This window comes from Urocampus carinirostris, chromosome 1, assembly GCF_059441175.1.
Source record: "Urocampus carinirostris isolate Australia breed hairy pipefish chromosome 1, RoL_Ucar_1.0, whole genome shotgun sequence".
Lineage (NCBI taxonomy): Eukaryota > Metazoa > Chordata > Actinopteri > Syngnathiformes > Syngnathidae > Urocampus > Urocampus carinirostris.
Window position 1 is genome coordinate 49,574,117 of NC_142349.1, and position 27,512 is coordinate 49,601,628.

The 27,512-nt window shown below is 40.8% G+C and overlaps 2 protein-coding genes across 3 annotated transcripts in view; both read right to left on the reverse strand.

Moving 5' to 3' along the window:
* The window catches only part of LOC148375023 (serine/threonine-protein kinase N2-like), a 56,418-nt gene extending 50,886 nt beyond the window's left edge, over positions 1-5,532 (reverse strand). The window contains exon 1 of the mRNA XM_088343448.1: positions 5,103-5,532. Within this exon, the coding sequence (XP_088199574.1) occupies positions 5,103-5,123 (21 nt within the window). The 5' untranslated portion in view covers positions 5,124-5,532. The remainder of the gene's footprint in view (positions 1-5,102) is intronic.
* Positions 5,533-9,509: 3,977 nt separating this feature from the next.
* prr36b (proline rich 36b) overlaps positions 9,510-27,512 on the reverse strand; it is a 38,746-nt gene continuing 20,743 nt past the window's right edge. The window contains exons 4-6 of one of the 2 annotated variants that reach the window (XM_088343479.1): positions 23,142-23,362; positions 18,955-22,539; positions 9,510-15,961 (exon numbers count right to left, since the gene is read on the reverse strand). In XM_088343479.1, coding sequence (XP_088199605.1) covers positions 15,015-15,961; positions 18,955-22,539; positions 23,142-23,362 — 4,753 coding nt within the window. In that variant the 3' untranslated portion in view covers positions 9,510-15,014. Of the gene's footprint in view, positions 15,962-17,914; positions 22,540-23,141; positions 23,363-27,512 lie in introns of those variants that run through there. The other variant, XM_088343470.1, reaches the window with a different exon arrangement.

Below are 27,512 nucleotides of genomic sequence, written 5' to 3' on the forward strand. Positions count from 1 at the left end.
TATCTTTTTGTGCATTTTGCTTATTTGGTCATGAATTTTGTTGTCTTTTGTCACAACAAAATGTTATTTAAATGAGCTTGCTTGCTTTTCACTGATTGGTGGTAAATGCATTTCACTTGATTGGTCCACTCGTCAATCAACCAATAGTTCAAAAGTTAAGCCAGTCCAAACCACCTCCTCATTTAAGCAAAAAAATTTAGCTCAGAAAATGCATGAAAAAAATAAAAGGCGAAACATTTGACCAATTAAACAGAAAAATACACAACAATAAAAAAACAACAAAATAATCAAATTTACCAAAATAATCAAAAAATACATCATTCATTACCAAACACACACACACACACACATTATATATATATATATATATATATATATATATATATATCGTACGTTTTTTAATGTGTTCATTTATTCATATGGCATATATTTGTGGGGATTTATTTATTTATATATTTATTTCTACATATAACAGGAGGAATGAACGTAATATCTATCGAAAAATTAATTAAAATCTATGTACCGGTATTTAAAGGGACATTGTGTAATATTTTGTGCCTCCAAGTGGTACAAAAACTTTGCAGTAAAAAATAAGAAATAAATACATGAGTACTCGGCAAAAATACATGACGGCTGTTAATTTTTATTAAAAAAAAAATTGTAGGTAAGAGATTTGTATTTCTTTTACACAGTGGAACCCGCACTTAGATCACCGCCATGTTGGTCTGGCATCCATCCAGTTGCCACGCTGTGTACTGTGTTACTGAACATTACTAGAACCTTCCAACACAGTGTCATCTAGTGATGACATTATACTGTACACTGCGGCTTCAAGGATGTTGAGTAGAGAGATCAACATTTTCAGTGCATAGGCAAAATCATGAAAACTTGAAAGGGATTTGTGGATAAACAAGTTCACACATCCATCTCTCAGGAAAAAATATGTCATCGGGATGGGCACCACCAGTCTGTACTTGCCCAAGACACACCACAGGAAATAGTTCCCCTACGACCCCAATGATTAACACACACACACACACACACACACACACACACACACACACACACACACACACACACGCGCTTCTACTGTTACTTTAGTCTGTTCAATGCAACACCAAGATCAAAGCCTTAGAACCTACTATTCATAACAGGAAAATTACCCAAATTGCTGAAATGTTCCTGAATGCCGTGCTTGTGATTATTTACATTTCCACCCACTGAATCCTGTGTTGGACACCAAGCAAACTGACACCCAAAATTACACAAAAATATCTTTCATAACAGGCCCTTGTCATAATTACTGATGTGACTCAGCTGCGCCCGCTCATTTGGCGCCAACTGCCTCGGGCTCTGATTGGCTCTCGATCAGTACTTGTACCCAGTCCTGTCTGTCCCTTTTTGTCAGTCCGTCTGTGAACCTCAATTAACACTAGGCAAACCTAGTCCCACTTGTCCCATTTTTTGCTCCCATCTGTCCACCGGCTTCAACCCGTTTTTGATCCTGACCACGTCTACTCTCCCGTCCCGGCTTTCAACCTCTTTTTGTCCCTGACCACATCTTCTCTCCTATTCTGGCTTACAACTCGCTTCCGACTCTGAACAGGTTTTTGCTGACCTGTCCCGGCCACTGACCCGTTTTTCCGTCCCCGACACCGCCATCGCTCGGCACGGAAGATCCACTTCTGCGTTCGGAGCACAATCAGAGTATCAGAGCGACCTGCTTCCCGCATCCAGCAATCACCGGATCGTGGGCGCAACCCTTTCTCTTTCTTCCAATAAAACTTGTGAGAAATGCAATGCAAGTGGGTCCTGTCTACGTTCTGGTTTGACATTCCTACTTGATATGTGAAAATCTAAGGTGTCCCTTTAAAAATAAAAAAAACAACAGACTTATAAAATGACTCCCTTTAAACGCAACAAACAAGAAAATCACCTTTTCTGAATCGACTCCTTCAACCATTAAAGGATTACGATTGCAAACATCCTTGGCACTAGCAATAATACTAATAAAATCGTAGGCATCTATGACATAGATCTCAAATGTCAAATCCATGGACCCACCAAATTATTTGATGTGATCAGCGAGAGCCTAAAATGACTGAGCATCAAAAAATAAACAGGGGTTTTAAAGGAAAACGACATTTCTCACGATCGACTACAATATCCTCGGAGTTACGGATCAGCGCTACCTGCCTTTCGTATGGGTTTAAATGAGATGGCGGTACAGAATTTGAAACTTTGTTACTCTCTGCTTCATCTCCTGTTCGAAGTCATAATTGCAGCCTTGGTCAGCCCCTGCAAATACATACATTTTGTAGACATGCTAAAAAAATGATTTTCATCTTTTTGGGGGGTTTGGGTTGGTGTTTGGACTTCACGAGAAGCAGGCCTTTTCCTTACTTAAGCATTCTCATGCTACACTGACAAATAAACATTTTTTTTAAAAGTTGATGGGACAAGCATGACGCATACCTGTCAACCTGTACGTTTTTGCCGTGCAAAGTACGTTTATTATGCATTTTAAGACGTGTACGACGCACAAGAAAATCTGTACAGAAAAACGCAATTTTGTCAATTATGGGTACCATCCGGTATACACCGACTATGACGAAACGGCAAATCAATCAAGTCAAACGAGTTTGCCGCAGTAGCCTCTATCTCGGTATCAGGTTTTTTTCCCGTTGCAAACGAAACGAGCAGTTTAATGCTACTGTGCGTCTGCCGCCTCGGATTTCGTGTGGTAGTTGTGTAGTGAAAGGAAGTCCGTCTCTTTTTAGAGAACCAGCTTTTTCGGCTCAACTCATTAAAGAGAGCAAGCTCTCAAACAGCTCACTTGCTTTGATGCATTGTATTACGAATACTTATTGTTGTACAAATAAGTTAGTATAAAAGGAGAAAATGAAAAAAAGACAGGTTAGCGGTTATCCCTTCATTCAGTATATTACCAACAATAATTTAATGCAGAAAATGAATTCATAATTTGAATAAGAAAATGTATTATTCTACTTAATTATATTTGCATGTATTTTTTCCTTCTACAGTGAACGTCCAAACTACTTAATTTTTGAACTTTTTTTATAATAAACCTCATTCATGTCGAGCAACTCAGCACCTCAAAACAAAATGTTAATTAACAATATATATGATATTAAGAAACACATGTACGAATACACCATGTTAAACTACATAAATAAACACGTTTGACAAAAAAATTATGGTGTAAGATTATTTTGTATTTTGTAAGGGAAAATACAACATTTTGTAAGGGCATGAAGCCGTGGAGGTTGACAGATATGATGACGTCACTCTCCAGCACTACCCCCAGCCCCCAAACCTAATGTGTTCTGCCCGAACAGTTCCAATAAAAGATAAAAGTAGATAGAAGCAATGTAAAAAATGTGCAAGGGCTCTTTGAACTCAGTTGAGCATTGTTATATACTGTAAATTCCGGACTATAGAGCGCACCTGATTATAAGCCGCACCCACCACATTTTAAGAGGAAAACCAATTTTGTACATACACAAGCCGCACCTGTATACAAGCCGCATGCGCCGACATTTAAACATGTAACACAAACACACAATTAACCCAAACCCGACTTCAAGTCCCGCGATTGAAACTAAATGTCCTTCATTAAGGTCTCATCTCATCTCATCTCATTAGCCGTACCGCTTATCCTCAGTAGGGTCGCGGGGGGGCTGGAGCCCATTCCAGCAATCATCGGGCAGTGGGCAGGGGACACCCTGAACTGGTTGCCAGCCAATCGCAGGGCACACAGGGACAGACAACTTATTCGCTCATTCACACCTAGGGACAATTTGGACCGGCCAATTCACCTGAAATGCATGTCTTTGGAATGTGGGAGGAAACCGGAGTGCCCGGAGGAAACCCACGCAAGCACGGGGAGAACATACAAACTCCGCACAGGATGTCTGGAGCTGGATTTGAACCCACGACAGGTTCCCATGACATGAACTGTGCCTCACAAGCGCTAACCACTGCGCCGCCGTGCTGCCCTAGAGTATTTTTATGATCGTTATTATAGAGTTTAATTATTAAGACTTTTGTGTGGTGTAACTGAAAACTTCCTGCAACTGAAAATGGAGTCTACATATTACCAATGGGGAGAGATTTGTCTAAAAATCTCTACACAGGTATTGTTCGGAACCACAAATATATTTGTGATTAAAATGCATGATTAAAATTTACATATATAAATTGCAGATATTATTGAGGATCTGCAAAAAACGTGATACACTGCGCCGCCGTGCTGCCCTCATTAAGGTCCAAAGTCCAAAAATCACAGCCAGCGAAATGAACGGAAAATTATACCGGTACTTAAGGTTTGATGCAGACCTGCAGAGTCCGGGTCCCGTTGAAAGTAATCCAAGGAAAAAAACGTGTATATTTCCAAAGGTAAGGGTGGGAAAAATATATCAGATGAACATATTTACTCACGCAACTTTTTACCCACTCTTCTTTCCTTGTCTGTCACTCACCTTTAGTGGTCCCCACTTAAACTCGGCACCCCGCGTTTGTTCCGCCCCTCATTTTTCGTTCACCCGCAAAACATATCAGAATAAGTGTCTAAAATAAATACAAATAAATACATTACAAAAATATACAGTTGCAAATACATATTATACATAGGTTACACATATTTACAAAGAAAGACGGTACACTGCTTTAATAATAATAATATTGCTTTGACAGGGCAGTTAATGGTAGCAACACTTGAGCACCGCTGGCGGCCGTTAGAAAAATTACATAAATTGGCCGCATCACTGAATAAGCCGCAGGGTTGAAAGTTAGGGAAAAAAGTAGCGGCTTATAGTCCGGAATTTACGGTACTTAAAATTGAAAACATCCCCCAGCACTTGAAATCGAAAAAAATAATTAAAGAGGCATAAGCAGATGTAATATAGATGCAAGTTCTTAGACCTGAACAAAATGAGAATATGCCCTGAAAAAACACATTCTCGTTTTCCAAGCCACAACTAAAGGATGCCATTTTCGCCCACACGACCACCACCTCCATCATCAGTGCAGACTACTCTTTGCATGCACACAAAGCAGATATAACAAAGTAAAGAACTTACTTGCAGCTCGTTGGCCATCATGTGCTTCCAGGTGACTCCTATTAGCAAATGTTTGTAAGATCAGATCATGGTGCACTTCCAGGATGCGAAAAAACAACAACTAAAACATAGATGCATCGCAGTCAATACGAGTCCAAACAAACACTCGGTCCAGGTGTTAATATCCAGAACGCAGACAGGAGATGCTTGCAGAGGAGAGCGTCGTCGCCTCCACCTCGAACCCGGAGCTGCATCGCGGAGCGCAGCGTGTCCGACTCTCGGTGCTGCTGGAGAGAACAGCCGTGTGCGCATCCCAGGCACGGAGGACGCGCAATGAGTTTCCCGCCGGAGTGACCGTTAGGCGCCGCTCCAGCTGGCGGGGACACCCGGGGCCATGCCACCCGCTTTCTCGCTCTCCTTGCCGGCGGCCGCCGTGGAACGCTGTCAGCAGCTCCAGAGAGGGCGCAACGTGTATCAAGTTACGTAAATAAGGAAAGAAAAACGGCACTTCCGTTTAAAAGTTTCAAAATAAAGCCATTATTGGGGGTGAAGGTGAGGCTTTTTCGGAGGGGGGATCTTCGCCCTGTGATGATTTTGATTCATTTATTGTGTCATAGTTTTATATACAAAGAATAGTCGTATATTAGTATTCACTGCACAGTATGTTACTTCTACTGGCACTTTATTTTATAGAAAATTGCTGTTATTTTTTGGGATGCATTATTTGAAACCTTAAGGCTGCAATCAAGACTTTAGGCCACGAGATGACAGCATAGTAACATACGATTTGTGTGCATTTCTTTATAAAATTAAAATATATATGGAATAGGCCTGATAAAAGTAAGATGCAAAGCAGATCAACGCAATGTAAAATAAACCATAAGGGTTCTTTGGATTCCCTTGGACATTTTTTAAAGCGCTTGTCTTGGGGTCAACAGGTCGCAGGTTCGATTCCCAGCTCCTCCATGTTATATGTCGAAGGGTCCTTGAGCAAGACACTGAACCCCTAATGCCCCTGATAGCAGGTAGTTGCCTTGAATGGCTGACGATGCTATTGGTTAGTCAGTTAGTGTGTAAAAGGTAAAAAGTGTGAAGCACATTGTATAGCACTTTGGGAGTTCTTTATTGACTTGAAAAGCGCAGACCATTTACATTATACCGCATATTTATAATAAAGAACATTTTTTACCTTCAACTTTTTAAACGACACTTCCCACCTTAATCAAAGAGCCCTTTTGTACCTATCTGCTTTAATCCTACTTTTATTAGAGCTCTACCGAGGTTCGAGGTTGGGGGGAGGGCTGGGGTCATGCTCGTCCCTGCAAGTTTTTTTAATTTGATTTCTATCTATCAATGGAACATGCGCTTTAATTTTCCCCACGATTCTCCGGCTAACCAAGGTACTCCCAAAAAGACTGTCTTCGGTGTGTTTTTGTGTGTATATATTTTTTTTCTTTTGGACTGATCAATCATTTGCATTATCAATTAACTGCAAAATCGATCATTGAAAGATAAAATACATTGTGTTTTGAGTATCGCTTCTCTCATGATAAATGTTACCAGAGACAAAAAGAGGGGAAATAATTAGTGTGGGAAATCATGAGCTCCTAACGAATCGGTAACCACATAATTGAGATTCTGAACTATCCATCCATCCATTACCTGCACCGCTCATCCTCAGTAGGGTTGCGGGGGTGCTGGAGCCCATCCCAGCTATCTTTGGGCAGTGGGGAGAGAACACCAGAAACTGGTTGCCAGCCAATCGCAGGACACACAGGGACAGACAACTCACTTGCTCATTCACACCTAGCGACAATTCGGACTGGCCAACATGCAAACCCCACACAGGTGTCAGGACCAGAATGGAAACAGTACCAAATTGCGTGACGTTTACCACAAGTCTTATTGAAAGAAAGAGGAAGGGCTGCGCCTACGATCCGGTGTTCGCTGGACGTGGGAAGAAAGTCGCTCTCGGATTCGGACTGTGATCCGAACGTAGAAGTGGATCTTCCGTAGCGAGCGATGGCGGTTTCAGGGACGGAAAAACTGGTCAGTAGCCGGGACTGGGAGAGCAAAGCGTGGTAGGGGTCGGAAATGAGTCGTAAGCCAGAACGGGAGAGTAGACATAGTCGGGGACAAAAAGGTATCGTAAGACGGGATGGGAGAGCAGACATGGTCAGGATCAAAACAGGTCGTAGCCGGAGACAGACCAGAGCAAAAACGGGACAGGTGGGAATCGGGGTCAAAAAAGGCTTGCCGAGTATACACTGAGATTCGCAGACGGACTGACAACAGTAATCATGACAACAGGAGGTTCGATCTAATGACCTCAGAACTGTGCCACACACGTGCTAACCACTGCCCCACCGTGCTGCCTGATTCTGAACTAAATTAATATAATTTAGAGCAATTTTCTCTACTCTGTGAGCAGAATTTGCAACAGGCTACTTTGATGAGTACATTTATGCAAAGTGTTTAGAAGAAATAAAAGAAATGTTCCAAATTACAGAAGTTGTATTGTGTCACACTAAGCAAAATGCGCCGATGAAAACACTTTTCACTTTCACCTTGATGCACCAGATGCGCTACTTTGGATAAGTGCACATAAGGAAGACAGGGAAAATGACACCATTTCAAGGTGATGGATGCTAAAGTGTGCAAGTGGACTTAATGTTGTGTTTGTACGTGTGTTTAAGTGTGTTGTGTTGGACCACTTCATCACACAACACTGAGGTGAATAACAATGAGGATTCGGGAGTTTGAAGGATTTTATTTGAATTATTCACTTTAGTTCGGAGATGCACGTTTGACCAGCAATCCATTATCCATCCATTATCTGCGCCGGTTATCATCAGTAGGGTCGCGGGGGTGCTGGAGCCCATCCCAGCTATCTTCGGGCAGTAGGCAGGGGACACCCTGAACTGGTTGCCAGCTAGTCGCAGGGCACACAGAGACAGACAACTCACTTGCTCATTCACACCTAGGGATAGAATTAGTAATAGTATTAGCAAGCTCACAGTAAGTCAAGTCCTCTAGTAATCATTTTTTCTTGTTGCATGGCCTTTTTTTTGTAATGTCGAGTCTCAAAGGGCTGCACAGACCACAGATTATTGCAAACAACAGACTATAATGACAACATCCCCTGATCTTAAACCTACATGAGGGCAAATAATACACAGATATTGTCAACCTAAAATATAGGTTATTCATATGCTAAAGAAAAGAAGTGTGTTTTAAGCTTAGATTTAAACATTTCCACTGAGGTTGCAGATCGACTCCAGGGGGAAGAGCATTCCACAGGACCGGGGCCCGAAAGGAGAGCGCTCTCAAACCTGCGGATCTCTTCTTGGCTCTTGGGATCACTAGTAGACCAACACTTTCAGAGCGAAGGCTCCGCACCAAAACATAGGGGGAAATTGAATCTGAAAGATATGAGGGAGTAAGTCCATGCATGATTTTGTATACTACCAACAGAACTTTAAAATCACATCTTAAGCTAACAGGGAGCCAATACTGGTTATCTAAAATCGGGGTAATGTGATCAAACTTTCTTGTCTTAGTTAAAAGCCCTGCTGCAGCATTTTGTACCAGCTGAAAGCTCTTGATTTTGGACTTGGGGAGACCGGAGAGTAGTGCATTACAGTAATCGAGACAAGAGGTAACAAACGCGTGAATTATAATCTCCGCATCAGATTGAGACAGCATAGGACGAATTTTAGCAATGTTGCGTAGATGGAAAAAAGCTGTTCTAGTAATATTCTTAACGTGTGTTTGAAAGGACAGATCGGGGTCAAATCTTGGGAGGCCTGCCTCACTGAGATAAAAGAAAGGATGTCACTCAATTTCTTGTGCCTTAACTCTGAAAAGACCGTTAGTTATTGGTCCATCTAAATGTCGTGACTTAGCCATATATTGATGCTTTTATTCAAAATGAGCACTGGATAGAATTAATCTATAAGATGAGGTACGTCAATAAAACATTTTTTTCCTACGCTACAGTTCATAAGTTTCTTTCTTGCTCCGTTAATCGAATAATGAAAAAGATATCTCATCTCATCTCATTAGCCGTACCGCTTATCCTCATTAGGGTCGCGGGGGGGGGGGGGCTGGAGCCCATCCCAGCCATCTCCGGGCAGCGGGCAGGGGACACCCTGAACTGGTTGCCAGCCAATTGCAGGGCACACAGGGACAGACAACTCATTCGCTCATTCACACCTAGGGACAATTTGGACCAGCCAATTCACCTGAAATGCATGTTTTTGGAACGTGGGAGGAAACCGGAGTGCCCGGAGGAAACCCACGCAAGCACGGGGAGAACATACAAACTCCGCACAGGAAGTCTGGAGCTGGATTTGAACCCACGACAGGTTCCCATGACATGAACTGTGCCGCACAAGCGCTAACCACTGCGCTGCCGTGCTGTTCCTTTATTTATAAATTTGGCTGTGTCTCAGCAAACACGAACCTCGTTGCACGTTACTGCTGTTAACCCTGCATAGGCTACCAAACTATTGCCAGCTATTGATTCAATTTTCTTAACTTGATTGGGTTTGTGTGAACTCTTATGTGTGAACTCTTATTCTTAATGAATGAGCTTGAAGTGCACTAAAAATGACAAAAACGGAGTTCATAATATAACCCGCACTTTATTTATCTTTGGGAAAAAAAAAAACAAATACAGACAATGCAAATGGTACACCAAAAGTAGTTGTTCTTCTGTGCTTAAAAAAGATCAAACTTTCACAGTACAATTTTTAATGTAAACACTAACATTTCAAGGGAAAGCATCCATTTGACAGATGTGATGGAACATTAGATATACCAAGAAAACATTACTATCAATTTTGTGTGCTCTCCATGTAATAATCCAGTTAGAAAAGTATAGAATCAATTTATGCGTATGCTACTTTCAAACAACAAACAAGTTGACAAATAAATATCCAATGAATAAAAAGGCATTTCTTATACATTTCTTTATATGAATAGTAAAATAGTTTAGAAAATAATGTATATTATGTACATGCTGATATTAAAAGTCATATCTTGGGGGCTTTATAATCCTATAATGAGCTTTCCAATTTGTAAATTATCAAACACAGACAAGTGTTGTATGCAGCAGGTAATCAATCTTAGTAGTAGTCAAAAGCCTTGCCTCTTTTTGTATCACACACAATGCTTTCTAGCAGCTGCACCAACTCAACGTGCATAGGGTTGATGGGAACCAAAACAGTTATTTGTTCTACCTCGTTAGCATATGACAAAAACAACTAAAAGCTAAGGTAACATTTTATAGCTAAACTAAAACTTGTAAATCATGGGATGGATAGGATGCGCAGTGTACAGTATTGGGTTTTTGATGCTCTTTTCCATATTTTCCCTGCCGGAAATTCGGAACGGGTGGAGATGGCACCACTTGTTTCGTGAAATTGATGTGCTGGGTCACTTATTTGTATATACCTATTATATTTGAATATCCTGTATACACCTCAATCTCTCACTAACCAGAATCTGTTATATGTGTAGCTGGTACAGAGTTCCTGACTTCCTCACAGATCGTCAACATTTTGCATTCAACCTTTAAAGGGTAGCCTAGATGGTAGTGTGCCCGCTTTGAGACTGGGAGGTCGCTGGTTCGCGCCTCGGCCGAGTCATACCTAATTGGTAAAATGGCGGCGCCCTCTGTTGGCTGCGGCTGCATCGGCTCGCTACAACGGGTCAGGTGTATCGACATTTCGTTCTGTGTACATTGTTACAAAGAATGACAATACAAAGGAAATTATTATTATCATCATTATTATTAGTGTCTTTGTACACCTCGATGCCATGAATATAAAGCTGTATATAATAATTGAGACCCTTTTCTACAGTTTTTTTTAGATAAGTCTGCATAATAAGGAATAGACGATATGGCTATGCTATCAGGAATAGCGAATAAAGAGTCGCACGCTGCAGTCCCAGCCGCTCTATTTTCTCCTCATGTGATACACCGATACCGTAATTATGGTGGGCGCGGCTTAACACTCTGTCGCATCTATTAATTGCTGTATTAAAGATGCTTAATTGCAAAGGACATTCTCTTGTCCAACCTTTAGGGAGCGCTATTGTTGTTTTTATAAATAGTTTGAGCACCTTTAAAAAGGTTTTGCACTCCTCTATATTGGAGCAACGTTTGTCAGCCCTTTTTTGGGGGGAAACAAAGCACGCTATGAGTATAAAGGCGTGAAATCCACGTTCTAAATATGATCTCTTTAAATTGAACAAACCAAAGTTTCTGTATTGGAGGGTGTAAACTCTTATTTATCTGTCCTCAAAGTCGCAGTGTTTGTGTTTATAAAGAGTTTGCACTACTGTTTTTCACATTCTTTGTTTTAAATTAGTTAAATATACACTACCGTTCAAAAGAAAATTGTGTTTTCTATGGAAAAGATACAGTTTTATTTATCAAATAAGTTGTCCAATGTCTGTGTTCTTTTGCCTGTTACTTTACCTTTACCCTAAGGGTTTTTCGTAGCCACTCTGCCTTAAAGGCTAGCATCTCGGAGTCGCCTCCTCACTGTAGATGTTGACCATGGTGTTTTGTGGTACTTTATCTAAGATGATAGCTGAGGACAAAGTAAGGCGTCTAATCCCAAACTAGAGACTGTACTTGTCCTCTTGCTTGGTTGTGCCTTCCATTTGTCTTTTTACCCTAGATAGGGTCTGTTTTGTGCTGTTCTCCGAAAGGAGCAGTACACACCGTTGTAGGAGAGCTTCAGTTTCTTACCAATTTATCCAATGGAATAGCCTTAATTTCTTAGAACAACAAAAGATTGTCCAGTTTCACTTTAAAGTTCGATTTTCTGGCCATTATGAAGGTTTAATCACACCCCCAATGATGATGCTCCAAAATACTTGCCGGCCTTTGAGGAAGATTAGTTTTACAACTTCTCTAACCTTTTGAACTGTTATCAGTTGTGCTTACAGAATTGTGAAAGGGTTTCCTAACCATTCATTATCCCTTTAACACAATTATCAATCACAATACATAATTAGAAAATTAGAACGCCAGTTGTTAAAAAAGTGCCTCTATACACCTATGTCAGTACAGCATTAAAAAACAGATATGTGAAATAAAACTAGTCAACAAGTTTAACGGATAAAGTCCTTTGAAACTATAGCAATTCCCCTATCCTACCATCCCTAGCTGCTGCCCGCCCAAAATGGTGCATTGTCTCATCCCAATCAAACCCTTCTTCCCTCCCGATGACATCATCAGTAGCCTCGGTGACTCCCTGAATGCTGGCCGACCCAGGAAATGAGGCGACCAGTTTTGGAATTCGAGGGAGATGACAACAACTGCGCCCCTGACACCCCCACCCTATCTACCCTCGCAAAGGCCGCTCAGCCCCCTTCTCGCAAGACAAGGAGGGCCTTCTTCTTTCATACACTCTCTTCCCTCCTCCATGACTGATTCTTCTAATGGCTCCGTGAAATCCGGGTTGTCTGATGAAGTCACAGCAGGGTTCAGTGACTGGATGCTGTTGAATGTGGCCAGCTTCCTTTTCAGACTGGAAAAAATCCCATTTGATAGGCTCAATTGTCTGTTTCATTGCACTAACATTTCTTCACACTTTTGTCAGTGATGCTTCGCAGTTCACAAACATGTAGAACGATAATCAGAATTCACACATAGCTTTACAACTTACATGACAACTAAAGCTAAACATAAGTGCAATCATTTTGGGGATGCAAATCCACGAACTAGGAATACATTGTAATCTGAAATTGAACAAAGCAAATATGGAAAATTTTAAAAGAAAAACAACATATTTTGCTATAAGTACATTGATAAAGATAAGTATGTGTAGCAGACAGCACACAAATAGTAAACACAAAATGGTGCTTTTAAGTTAAGACACATTTAGCAGGGAAGCATGCTTTGATACTCTTTACTCAGTGTGATGTCCACCAAAGTTAAATGTCAACTAAAATAATAGAATGCTAAATCTAAAGTATGGGCATATCACTACCTACCAATGTTCCCTCTAATTTTTCACGGGTCTAAGCGTTCACACAAAGTCAGTGAGCAACGCTTGAAACAACAGTGAGCAACCATAATCCCAAGTATGGCAAGATAATTAATTATCAAACATGTCCAAAACTTGACATCAAGTTACATTTTGCTGAGTTTCCGGCAATGCATAATTATTTTTCTCTTTTGAATGAATTGACTCATGTACTATTGCAAAGGTTGTACGGCCTACAAACGTCGTTTGTTCTTACAATTCTTTCACGAGATATCCATTTCTTTTTTTTTCCTGATACATTTTGTCGCATAATATTAACATTTTTGGGGGCTTATTTAGTAAGATACAGAACTGTACTTAATCACATTTTTTATTGGAAGTACAATGTTGGCAACAAGATTCACTTGATAAAATTGGAAATTATTTGAATGCAACACAAACTTTTTATTATTTTTCCTGTTTTTTTCTACTTTTTTTTAAAAATTCCTTAAAAAAAAAATCTCATTGTGTTTATTTTTTCCGAGCTGTTACTTTTTTCTTTTTGTTCTCTATTTACTTTTTTCCTACATTTCTTTCTTTTCTTTTTTTCTAAATTTTTCCTTCTTTTTTTTCTCTTCATTTTGTTTCTTTTTTCTCAGCTTTTCACTACTTTTTCATTTTTGTATTTTTTGTTCTATTCCCCCATTCCTTTAAGTCATTTTGTGCATCATTTTACATAATATTTGATCATGTTGAGATTAAAGAAGCAAAAACAACCTGAAGAGCCGTTTAGGACCCGAAAGAGCCGGTTCCTTTTAGTGAGCCGAGCCGAAGAAGCCGGTTCTCGACAAACTCTACTAACTTTACTCAACTTCGTTCTACTTCGACTCGACTTCAAAATACCGCATTTAGGACACAATGTCTGGGGAACTCGTGTATTTTTACCTTCATGCACTGTATCTTTGACTTAAGTTGCTTCTTAATTAGTAATTTTGAGCCCTCATTTTTGTGCGCTAGACTTTCTTGTGCACTGAGAATGTGCGAGCAGTGCGCAATTGCGCACGCGCGAAGCTTAGAGGGAGCACTGCTGCCTACACCACTTTAAAAGGAATGCCTTTGTTAAAAAAAAAAGAATAGTTCGATTGTAAGTATTGGGTGCCAATGAAAGAGTTGGTATGAAGTTTTTTTCTAAAGATAGAATAGCATTAGAAACATGTCCTGGTTAGTAACTGACAAAGCCGCTATCCAAAATAATTTCTACAGTTTGCAAAGTGTTTATACTTTATGTGTCCATTCTTAAGGATGACTGTGCATGCTGTACTTGCCAGCCTCTTGACATTGACAAGCAAATTTATCGCTCACTTTATTTATCCACTCATGAGAGCGTTCTCCATTCGAGCCCCAGTGCTGTGGAATGCACTTCCCCCTGAGATTCGATCTGCAACCTCAGTGGAAATGTTTAAATCTAAGCTTAAAACACACTTCTATTCTATAGCATATGAATAACCTATATTTTATGTAGACAATATCTGTGTATTATATGATATTGCAACATCCATTGCAGCCTGGTCATCCTGGAAGGGACCTCATCTGCGGTCTCTTCTCAAGGTTTCTTCATTTTCCTCATGTTGAAGGATTCAGCCAAAAGAAAACTGGAGTGCTGGTTGCTGGAAAGGGGCCTCTATACACCTATTTAGACATTGCATTAAAAGCAAACATTTGTAGCTCAGTCATTTACCACGTTAACAATGTATAGGGTGTATTTCTAATTAGTTTGATGTTATCTGCATTAAAAAAAACTCTTTACTTTGAAAATTAGAACATTTAAAAATGACCCCAAACTCTTTAACAGGCAGTGTATATATCAGTGGATTATGTAACCTGAAACCCACGTTGGCAAAGACCAAGCTTTCATTTTGTCTGCTCAATTTCTTATTTTGATGGTCAACTAGTGCTGAGTCTCCACCTCCACCACAGTCCAGTCTCCAGGCGAGCAGGATTCCTGGCCATCTGGGGAGTAGCTACTGACTGACGTGACTGTAGCAGCAGGAGGACTGAACTGTTGCAGCACGTTGGGCCACTTGCTGCTATCGAGGCGATTCAAGGTACCACCTGTCCCCACAGGTAAAAGGAGGAGCGGTGGGCAGAGTCCATCTCCAGACAGAATCAGTGTTTGGTTGATTAGCTGTTGAACAACGTCTACCTTTTGATTCCAGTTGCTTTCCTGAGGAGACAGAGGACACAACTGACTCTGAAAGTCTTGCATTATCTTCCGCCCTTGCAAGTTCCTGTTCTGCTCGCCTCTGCTGTCGTCATCCTCATCGCTGGTTTCCATGGCTTCGTAGATAGTGCATAAACCCGAGGATGGCGACAGCATGACTCCAGTCGGGCTCCTTCTCAGCTGCTGCTGCTGATGTATCTGTTTCTGCTGCATTCGGTACTGCTGCTCCAGCTCCAATTGCCATTGCAGAACCTGCCTGCGCTGGCGGTGCTCTTGCTGCTGCTGTTGTAACTGCAGCTGGAGAAGTTCCCGTCGCTGCTTCTCCAACTGCTTCTGTTGCTCTAGGCGCAGCCGCTCCTCCTCCAGCCACTGCCTCTTCTGCCGCTCCTGATCTTGGCGAAGCTGCATTTCCTGAAGCTTCCCTTGGTGCTGCACCAGCCTCCGCAGCTGCTCTCCATGCGAAGCGCACACATCACTGTCGGTTAAAGCTGGTTCGATTTGGGAAAATTGTGCTGCAACTATTGGGTCGATTGGCCGGCGGTTTCCTGGCACCAGTGCCAGATAGTGACCGTTGGCTATGGGAACTGTGCTATGGGTGGAGTAGTTCTGGTTCTGGTTGTCTTCCAGGAAACATGTCTGCTCCCGGTCATCCACTTCATCTCTCTTCTTGTCTCCTGTGAGACATTCAAGATCACTTGGAGCATCCGTTAGATGCATGCAGGGTGGCACAAGGACAACAAAGAAGTGGGTATGGGTGAAATCCGACAGGGTGATGGTGCAACTCAAAAGAAATTCATGACTCAATTAGAAGTAGAGTCAAAGTATATTTTTGTTTTAATTAACCGCTGTTTTAGGTGCGTCATTTTAATGCATTCAAAAGGGAAAGAAGGCATCCTCTGGCATCCTAACTATTGGTCCTCCACAATAAGCATCAGAGGACAAATGCAAAAAAATACATCAAATTGCAGCAAAGGAGACTGTGTTTAGTGAAAGGTGAAAGTATCTTATGGCATAATAAAAATTAAATGGTTTTCATAGTTGCAAGGCATTTAAACATTTGACATGACTTAACAGGAACAACTGCATGTGCATGATAACATGACGCCCGCTAATAGACATTATACTGTACTTGTTGAAGTCATTGTTATCATACAGAACAGCAGTCATTTCCTGCAGACAGTACGATACATATATTTGGATAAACAAAGATTAACAAAGACAAAATTGCACTTAAACGTAAATAATAGGCTAAATTTACCAGTAGTAAATATTGTTGTATTATAAAAGTATCTGTTTTAGCAGCGATGAAAATTGTATCAATCTCTGCACAATAACCCCTTGTTTATCTTAAGCATCGTACTTGCAAAACTACCTGCCTCAAAAATAATATTGCCTAAAATAATTTGAAAGCTTGAAATACTGATACGAAATTGGTGGCTTAAAATACAATGGAAATTATAAAAGTATATGAGATATGGTAGTTGGTTGGAACCCTTAACCACTAGGGCTGGAGGGGCACAATTTCCTGTGTTGTCACTTGAGCAAGTAAAGCCTGGTGGCACCCATCCCTCTGGCCAAAAATTGTTTCCATCTTGTCTTCAACTGGGGACCTTTCGCATGTTAGGCAAATGTGCTCACCACTGCACCACAGTTTTGATTGTATATAGAATAAAACCAACAGAGATGATTAGAGTACAAGTAATTAGTGTAGAATTACGCAGAGAAAATCTAGAAAAATATAATGTGCCAGTTGATATACTGAATTATTCTACGCGAGGTATTACTTCCACAGTTTTATCTCAAAATTAGAAGTCCAGGGGTTAAGTACCACAACATTCCTAAAAGGCACTCTTTTCATGTCTGCAGTTTATGTGCATAAAAGCAGCAATAGAGTAGTCGCCCATATAAGTAAAAAACACTAGGAGTGACAACACCATGCCTGACAAGAACAAGATATATTTATTCAATGCACATGCTCAGGCAGATGCCAGGACAGGAGTGTGCAAGGCACAGGAAAAGGCACGGATAGGAGTTCAACATTCAGTGGCATCCAGGTGGATTGTGAAGGAGGGAAGTTCCTGAATTTTTTTGTGTGGGCAGTCACATTGCCATAGATTAAAAATACTCTTGTCTTTACTGTGGAAGATACCTTGTGGAAACTTAAAATGCTAAGCATCTTGATGTGTATTTTGTGAGAGTTGAGCCACTTAATCAGTCACAAGATGTTTTTCTTGCCTTTTGGATCACCCTGAAAAATGAGAGGGGATTATCTGTTCAGTTGTTTGAAGGAAGATAGCTTTCTTGTCTTTTGAACTGAATTTCAAAATGTGAAATGTTTTCAAATGTTTGGAAAGCTCTACAGAGCAGCTAAAAGGCAAGTGTCACTTGCCAAAGATAAACATGTGACGTGGACTGACCAAGCCGAAAACTCAAGAGCATGCTGGAGGCCTTGACATCTGGATTCTTCAATTGGGCAAAATTCCATTTTGCATCACGTCCTGTTTACCGGATATTCCCATGGGAAGGAATAAGCGGTTTCATGGTAAAATAAATGTGCTGACAAACAAATACACTGTGACTCAAACACAAGGGAAATACAGAGGAGAAAAAAAAAGAAACAGGAACAATGCCTTGCAATGATGTTTTAATGGAATCTTGAAAGACAGTCTAGTTTGAACCATTAATTTACGTATACCTAAAGCAGAATTCATTGGATGCTATCAGATAGTACACAGTCTTTTTGCTAGTTTAACATGCAATATATTGTTGAGAGTGAACCAAACGTCCATTATGGTTGTAAAGCTGCGAGATAAGTCATAAGCAATTCATGGTCCAAGCACAAATAGCAGACTAGTTAGTCTCTTCGGCCAGATAAGTATGCTACAAGGGGGCTTGCAATTTAGTCCCCTTAAACCAAAAGCGAGAAATACTGTAATCAACTGCATGTTATACACCTTCAAAATCTATCCAAACAACATAAACTTACACATTTAAAATTTTACCAACGAGAATCTAAGCTTTCCATACCTACCTTGATACATCTGGACGGGCAAAGTAGAAGGGCTAATACCTAGCCTATTTCATGGACACAGAAAAACCTTGCAACAAAAACAAACTTCTAAGAGCATGGAGCATCACTAAACTGCTGTGGACTGTTGAGTGTTTGTACACAGATTAGGAAAGGTTGGGATTAACAAAAATTAGAAAAAAAAATCGAAACAAAAAAATCATCAAATCAAGTAAAAGACAGTTGATTGGTAAAAACAGTAGGATAAACAGTCCATTTTGTTCATTCTGAATTGTTCTTGTTGTTTTTTAGTTTGAAGTTCAGTCACATTGGATCAATCAGTCAATACCCTTCACCAAATTGCAATGTGACTTTAAAAGAACATCCCAATAGAAAATGGTCTTCATCATTATACATTGGATAAGCCATAGACTTAAAAATATGGCCACAACAGTGAAGAAGGAGCCTTCATCTATAAATTGCTACAGTCAACATTTTTATGTTCTTGATAAATTTTTAAAAACGGTTTTCTAATATCATGCTCTCCTTTTGTTCTTCTAAGCAATCTAAGCCAACTGGAGAGAAGACACACACTAGGTAGGGCAGGGTTGCAGGGAAAAGGTGCATTCCAGGAGTACAGGTGAAGGGCTTATACATTACCTTCTAGATAATCAGTCTTATCACAAATGGTCGTGTAGTATGAAGGCTGACTCTCTTCTGTATTCTCAGATTCCAGAGGCCCAAGCTGGTGACTTTCCTCCAATGGATCCACCTCCTCTAGGTGATGTGCCGTCATATCACCCCCAAGCATGTAGTGGTGCACATCTAGATTGGGCTTCTTATCTTCAGGAAAATTCAACGGCATCAGGTCCACAGGTCGGCCTAACAGGTCCTCGGTCTGAGCAACAGCAGTAGCGGCTGAAGCGGGCAGAAATGTGAGCTCTTTGATGAGTGACGGGTCTTTGGCCTCCTCAGACAGCTGCTCCTCATTTTCCAGGGAGAAAATCCCTGGGCTTTTTCCACAGCTTTCAGCCATGGAGTGGGCATTGGAGTTGGTGCAGTCAAAGCCGTATGATGCCACAGAATTGGCTGACTGAGGGGTTGTTTCGCCTTCATCCTCATCACCCTCTGCAGCTGGTTTCTCTCCTACCTCCTCATCCTCATCGAGCACAGGCAAATTACCCGATGGGGAAGACCTTTCAAATGCTACACTTGCATCCATACCTAGTGGTGCGTCTATCTCATTGATCTGCATCTCACCCTCTGTGTCACTGGCCTCATCTACAGAGGTAGTAGGAGAAGATGGGTCAGATGCTGGAGCAGTTGGGGGCCCTGTACCCAGCACCTCATCAGCTGGTAGTGTCTCTGCCTCTTCCTCTTCTCCATCGCCTTTTTCAAGATGAATACCCAGATCCTGCTCCATTTCAGGCTGGAATGAAGCAGGAACTGGAGTCTGCTGTTTTTCTGACCGGGATTCCACCCCTGAGCTGCTGTCATAGTCACGCAGTTCCTCTGGTGTGCTTGTCTCGCTGCCGCTTTGGGGGGCCTGTCCTGTACCACTCAGAGTGTTGGACTGGGTAATTCCGACAGCCGCGGCAGCAAGCAAGTCCTGAGTATTCTCAGGGACGGAGGAAGTGTTCATCTCAGAGAATGTTTCCAGCTGATCAGTGTCTTGCCCAGCATGAGAAGCCAAGAAAGGGGGATTGCTGTCCAAACCAGTTTGAGCAGGGGACTGTGTGGGACTTTCAGACTCTTCAACACCATGATCAGAGATAGGGCTCTGGGAGGATGCAGAGAGCAGCGAGGCTGGCTGAGGCTGGGCCCAGGTATCAGAAAAGGGGTTCGTCTGACCCCAGGACGTGGTGGATTGGACAAAAGGTGGGTTACTTGCACAATTGAGGTTATCTAAACGGCCCACTTCCTTAAAGTAATCTTCTTCTGCATTGTCACAGCTTTCTATGACTCCGTCACTATGCATTTCTACGTCTTCATCATCTTCATCCTCCTCTCGTTCTTGCTGATGGACTGTCTGAATGTGTTCCTCTGCTCTCTCTGAACTCAAATCCATTTCATCCACACGCTCATCTTCCTCATCATCTTCTTCGTTGGCTAGGGTTTCCACGTTAGGTGAGCCCATGAAGTTACCATCTCCTTCTGAGCCACGGAGGCTTGAGTCAATCAGGGCATCTGAGCTCTGAGTACCTTCCAATATTGCAGTGTGCTGGGTGCTGCTGAAGTCAGAAATGCCTTGCTGTCGGCTGCTCGTGCAGCTGCTCACATCCTCAGAGTCCATTCCTGACAGCAGGTCATCACAGTGCCAACCAGTGGAACCACCAAAAGCTGAAGGTCTGGTTTGGAACTCTTCTGAGGGCTGAGATGTGCTCATATCAGTCACCATGGAAGAAGGCAGATGGCCCAATCTCCTCTGTTCCTCATCTTCTCCATACTTATCATCATCATCATCTTCTCCATACTTATCATCATCATCATCATCTTCAGACTTATCATCATCATCTTCATTTATTTCCTCATCTGCCTTTTCCACTGCAACCTCCTTTTCTTGAGGTGACAGCATGTCCCCAAAAGTAAAGTCTTCCATGGCCGAGGCACCCAAAAATTGAGGTTGTGCAATTATACCAGTGGTCTCTGTGGAGTCTACAGTGGAAGTTACATTCTCTTTATAGTCATCTTCTACTTCATCTTCACTTCTCCTCTCCTCCCATTCACCCTCTTGTTCATTATACTGCTCAGTTGAGAATTTTGACAAACTGTGAGATTCCTGGGGATCAAAATCGGAGGGCTCCAAATTATGATTCTCATACCAGGCATCTGTTGGGATATGCATGTTCAGCTGGTCAGAGGGATTATTTGATTCTCTTACAAAAGAAGCAGGGACCGGTGGAGAACAAGGAGGAGACATGACTGTTGTTCCGAGAGAAGGAACAGATCCACTGTCAGACTGTTCATATTTGAAAAGGTCATTTCTCGCTGGCATTTGAAAATTGTATTCTGGGTCATGACTTAATCCAGCCTCTTCGCATTCCTTCTCCATGGGCTTTGGGAACGATTCATCTGGAATTTCAGGAGAAATGTTAGGTCCGTGAGCCAGAGTTTGTTCTTCCATGGGATCTGGTGTCAGTTCCTGGAGTGGCTCAGGCTTTGATTCACATAGGATTTCATAGTTTGGCTGTAATACAGGTTCCGGTGTGAGATCTCGTAGAACTTCTTCTGTTGGTTCTTGTAAGGGCTCTGGTGTGAATTCTCTCAGGGGCTGTGGTGTGATCTCGTGCAGCTGTTCTGGTGTGGGTTCTTGAACAGCGTCTGGTGCAAGTTCTCTGACAGGTACTGGTAATGATTCTCTGAGAAGTTCTGGTGATTGTCCTCGTTGTGGTTCTAGCATTGAATCTATGACAGGTTCTTGAAGTGATTCTGATGATAGTTGTGGTTGGGGCTCTGCTGTTAGCTCTCTTTGAGGCTCTGGTGTAGGTTCTCTATAATATTCTTGTGTAGTTTGTGGTATAGGCTCTAAAGAAGTTTCTTCCATCAATTCTGGTGTATGTTCTCTAATAGATTCTTGTGTTAGTAGTGGTATATCTGGGGATTTCTCCATTATTTGTTGTGGTGTAGTTTTCTTTATTAGATCTTGCACTGGCTCTGGTATTTCTTCTTGTGGAATGTCTGTTGTTGGTTTATGTGCTTGCTGTTGTGACTGCTCGAGACTCAAATCAAGTATTTTTTCTTCTACCAAACAGGCTGATGGGATCAAGGGATGCTTTTGTTTTTCATTATCTCCATTAGATTCTACTAAACCCTCTTTTGCAGGTTGTGGTTCATCTGGCCCAACAATGGTAGCTGCTGCAGTGGCAATTGCTGCAGCAGCAGCGACAGCAGCAGCAATTTCTTTTACAGATTCAACAGTTTCTTCTGCTTTGGGTCCGCGTTTTACAGGTGTTGGAGTGCTACTGCCTACAGTTTTCTTTGAGCTAGAAGTCTTACTAGCCACTGTTTTGGAGGCTGGGCTTTTGGATGCTTCCTTGGACGGTGTAGCCTTACTTTCTAATGTTTTGGTACGGTTTGGTGTTTTTATGTCTGCAACTTTACTTGCAGTTGGCTTTTTGGCAACACTGTCAAATTTTGAAGCTGGTTTAAGTGTTTCAGATTTAGCTGATTTCATTGTTGTAGAAGGGCGGCTGAGTGGAGAGTCTGCAGGCTTTTTGGCTGTTGTTGTGGTAGATTTGGTGACATCTAGGCAGAACAACATAAATATTATAATCAATTAAATTCAATACAATACAATAAAACCCTCATAAAAATAGCATCATTGAATTATAGTAAATTCCATTCCATCGATCGATCCATTGACTCCCAATTCCACCTGTGTTTGGGCTGGCACAGACCATCATAACTGATGGCGATCAAAAGGTGGCCTACACCCTGCACTTGTTGTCAGTCAGTCATAGTGCACATACAAAGATGAACACCATTTTAATCATAACTCACTGAATGGAAAGTATCACTCTCTGTAGGACTTGTAGAGGTAAAAAAAATCTTATCTCTGTCCTGGATATATTGCTCTGTTCAAGTGAGGCGAGTATAAAAGTATGCAATCAGTAACTGCGAGATAAAAAACCTGTTTGCGGTGACATGTGAAAATTGTATTTTAACAAAAGAAAATGTGGGTAGTGCCATACCAAAATTGAATAGCATATGACATAATATATACGTCCAGAAACATCTTAACATCAAATGTTGAATACTAGTTTTGATGCAATCAATGCATCTCTTTACACACAAATTCAGATACACAGTTGGATTTTACTCACAACAGCTTTATGAACAGAACTAACCTTTTTTAACAGAGGTTATGTGTCTGGATGTTGGTGATGCCATAGTTTTCACACCAGGATGCGTAGATGAGGCTGACTTGGATGCAGCATTGTTAGGAACAGTGGTGGAAGTTTTTAGGGTGGCAGGTTTGGATGTAGCTGCAGGGCTCTTGGTTAAGATGGTGGAGGGCTGTCGAGTTGAGCCGGTGGTAGGACGGGATGCTGTTGTGCCCGTTGTGGGTCTGCAGGAAAAAAAAAACATGAACTATATGAGTTTGTTATAGGTTAGGTTGATTGGTTAATTTATCCAAAATTCTTCAGCCAGGGTTAGGGTTAGGGTTATCATTTAACCCTTTAATGTCCTGACATCCGACTGGCGGGCCGCCAGACTTTTCTTAAACAAGTACGTGTCTGTATGATGTCACTCTTACATCCGTAACACTCTAGTGAATCAACTGTGTAAAATATTTACACGGTAATGCCGACAGATAAAAAATATCCACCCAAAACTTTCAAAAGCTGAAATGGTTCAAGAACAGCATTTATTTTACTTTGGGTAAGTCTTGGATTGGGATTTTAGGTGAATTTTACAGGAACGTTAAGGGGTTAATAAACGTCGGGAACAAAAGCAAAAATCAACAACAAAGTAAACAAAGTATGTAACACTTTCCACTACAACAGAGGTAGGTAGACTATTCCTAATTAATTAGATTGGATTAGTGTTGTACGACTGGTGACCAGAAACTGACCTTACCATGCACAGATGCGGCATCAGACCCAATCCTTATGTAAGCAGTTTAAGGGAATCGATCTCAACCCACGAGTAGAAGTAAATAAACCTCATTCTCATTTCTGCCCAGTATATCCATTTTAATGAATGCAAAAACGTATAAAACAATCCTGAACGTTAATCTCATAACTACAATACTTGAGTTAGACAGGAAGTGAATAACAACATACATCTGAAAAGGATCCACTCTACCCTATCCTTATCCTGTGATGAATATGCTATGCTTTATTGCCTTCCGCTAGAGCTGAATTTGTGTCAGATTTAAGTAAAATAACCTACATCGTGTTGGCTAGACAAGGCTATCGTGTGCCACATTTATACCAGTTTCTAAATACAGACTTGGTGTAGCAATGAAAGAAAGAGAGCAGTGGGAGCCACAAGACAGCGAGGGCCACGTTAATCTTTAATCATGGATTAAAAATAATTCTATGTCTTCGCTACTAGCACTTTCATGGGAAAAGTGCAGGTACTCCGCAAACGCCACAGTTATGAGACATGAGATGGATTTGGAATTACAGTATTCTTTTACTGTTATTGATAACAAGGTAAAGATTATTTACAAAGAGATTAGATGTGGCACTCCATATTAAACATGCAATAAAAGACTTATAAGAGAAATGTAAGACAAAAAAGAATGTTAGGATAAATAGGCAAATATTTAAAAGGTAATACCCTACAGGTCCTCGTGTTGGAAACGTATAATAAAACACGAATCGACAAGCAGAAATAAAATAAGGATGTGGTAAAGGTGCAAAGTTCTATTTTGATATTATGTGTATAGTTGTACAGATTTGCTGTCCAGCCACCAATAAAAATTCAATGAACCACTAAATTAAAGTAGAAGAATATTTTATTGGCATGCCAAATCCTTATATTTTATCGAGTGCAGTTTTGAGATTTGTCGAAATCCTTATTAGTCTCCATGGATGTTGTTGTGTGCCTACACCAAGTTCAGATTTAAAATAGAATTCCTCTGCCGTGTCACACGTTTCAAAATTGATGGATCAAATTGCCGTGGAGTTCAGAGATAAACATAGTGGCATAAATAAAAATGCAGCAAAGTAGACATTTTCTAAATTGTTGCCATACTGCAAATGTACTTTGCTAATACAAATAGGAAAAATGAACTATGCAAAATAAGTAAAATTGGCATATTAATTGCACAAATGTCATAATAATTGGCTTATTTAAAAATATATTTATACTAATAAAATGTTCTATATTACTAAAATTGGAAAAGGCATTGGAGATTTTTGTCAGTAAAATAGTCATTGACAGGATACTGATCGCATTGCTCATAAGAGTAAAAAACAATCATAGAGAAATTAAAGCAGGCTTCATGTTATTTGTCTCGACTGTGAATGGAAGAAGGCATTTAGCAAATCTCAAGCTCTATCACAATTTCAAAGACCTGGCCACAGTTGTTCAGTTGTTGATGTCTTGTGTGTTTTGAGAATACAATATGAAATGAAATGATCTGCATTTATATAGGGCTTTTCAAGTCAATGAAGACTTCCCAAAGCGCTTTACAATGTGCTTCACATTTACCCATTCACCTACACTCACACACCAATAGCGGCCATGCAAGGCGCCAAACTGCTTATTGGGGGCATTAGGGGTTCAGTGTCTTACCCAAGTACACTTTGAACTGCGATCCCAAGACGAGCGCTCTACCTCCTAAGCTACTGTCGCCCCAATATGTTTCATAAGATTTGGTAACTTGAACAATATCCGAAAACAGTGCTACATTAATAATAAATAATCATTTGAAGGTTCCCTTCATTTATTGCTTTGAGTTGGCTGACACAAAATGCAAACTGTTCATTTGAAAGGTGCTCAATTGTCCCAATATACTTTTCAAAATAAAGCTAATCAATAACCAAACAAAAAAGTTGGGATTTTTGTTTACTTCCCTTTTCAACGCAGTTTATTTGAGCTGAAGCAAATGATAAACAGGGATCCTGGCGAGGGATGGAGAAAAAAAAGCAAAATCAGATGACTCATGTGGCTAGTGTCTACAGGCACACTGAGACACATGGGAAGAGGCAAGAAAGAAATTTGCCTGAGGAGGAATGCTTACGCAGTTTTATTGTTAATACAAATACACTCAATTATTTCAGCTGAAAAGGGATAGCTGTGTGGGAACATGGCTGCCTGCTGGGTCTGATTTGTTCCCCTCAACCAACAGGCTGTTTAAAATCTGAATAATGCGATTCACAATGAAAAAAAGCAAGGCATACATGCAGACCTATTCCCTACAGCAAAAAGCAACATGAACGTGACGTGTCCTGATCAAAATACACCCATTGGAAGAGCATTGGCATATTAAACACATATAAAACACTTTACTGATAATTTCAAACGAAAAATATAGAAGAAGGATCCTAATCCTTAAACTGAGACAGATGCAATCATGCGAATGAGGCCACTTTGGGATTTGATTGTTAAATGATCCTAGACTAAAAAATTGGATCATGACTGTTTGTTTCTCTCTTTTTCTACCTCTCTGCAGGTGTCCTAACAAGACAATGGTAAGTTGTGGTCAAACTCGGTCACGGTGGCACTGTCACAGGAAACATTGCGAGTGTAGCGCCACTGTTATTGGTCTTGGTGTACAAAGAAAACAACAGAAGCGCTGTTTGGGAAAACTGGGGGGCACAAATGAGCCCATATGCAGATAATGTCATAAAGTAGCACAAACAGATTTAGTTGGGGAAACGGGATCAGGCATCAAGTTGATCAGGATTACAGAATTATTCAACAACTTGATGTCATTAAACTGTTGTTCATATGTGTTGTCCTCTTGTTGGCCCAACAGCACTTTGTAAGTCGTAAAGCTAAACTAATCCCTGTCAGAGCTGTTGGCCTGAGGCAATCTCACAAAGACGTCCGTTTTACAGAGGGCTTCCTGGTCACATTGGTCTGATGTAACCAAGATCTAGACTTTGTTTTTTTATTATGCAGCTGTGCAAAAACTTGTTTTAAACAAAACAACCATCTGGACATAATCATTTATAGTCTGCTGGAGAGGTCCATTTCAATACAACTGTTCTAAATCAGTTACCCTTACTGTTGATATAAAAATGTATCCAATACAATATCAGCAGTAATTGTACCTGCCTTGATTCTCTTCAGTATAAAATGTGGAGAGGGACTTGATCAGGTTAAACTAATTCAGAGAATTTGTGAAAAAAAAAAATCTCCACTATGACAAACCACCCACATTGTATTAGTCCTAAGAGGTTACAAGGTATAATAAACGACTAAAAGTTGTAGACTTAATCGAAGAAAATAAACAAAACCAAAAGCAATACCTTATTCAGTCCCTCTTTTTATTTACCCTCCTTTTGATTCTCCCTTGTAAATAATCGGCGGTTGCCCATATGAAAGCAAGTCAACCAATTTCTGCATTGCAAAGTCATTGGCCACACCCAAAGAAGGAGTGATGATTTACAGCCCCTGCAACAGTGTCTAAGGCAAGAAACCTGAACCACTGCATGCATTTACAGTCAGACCATTACATCAGCTGCAATTTGTTAGATCAGAAAGAGGGTTGAATTTAATCTGCTGCAATAATTTAAAATCCCAGAGGGACCATCAAG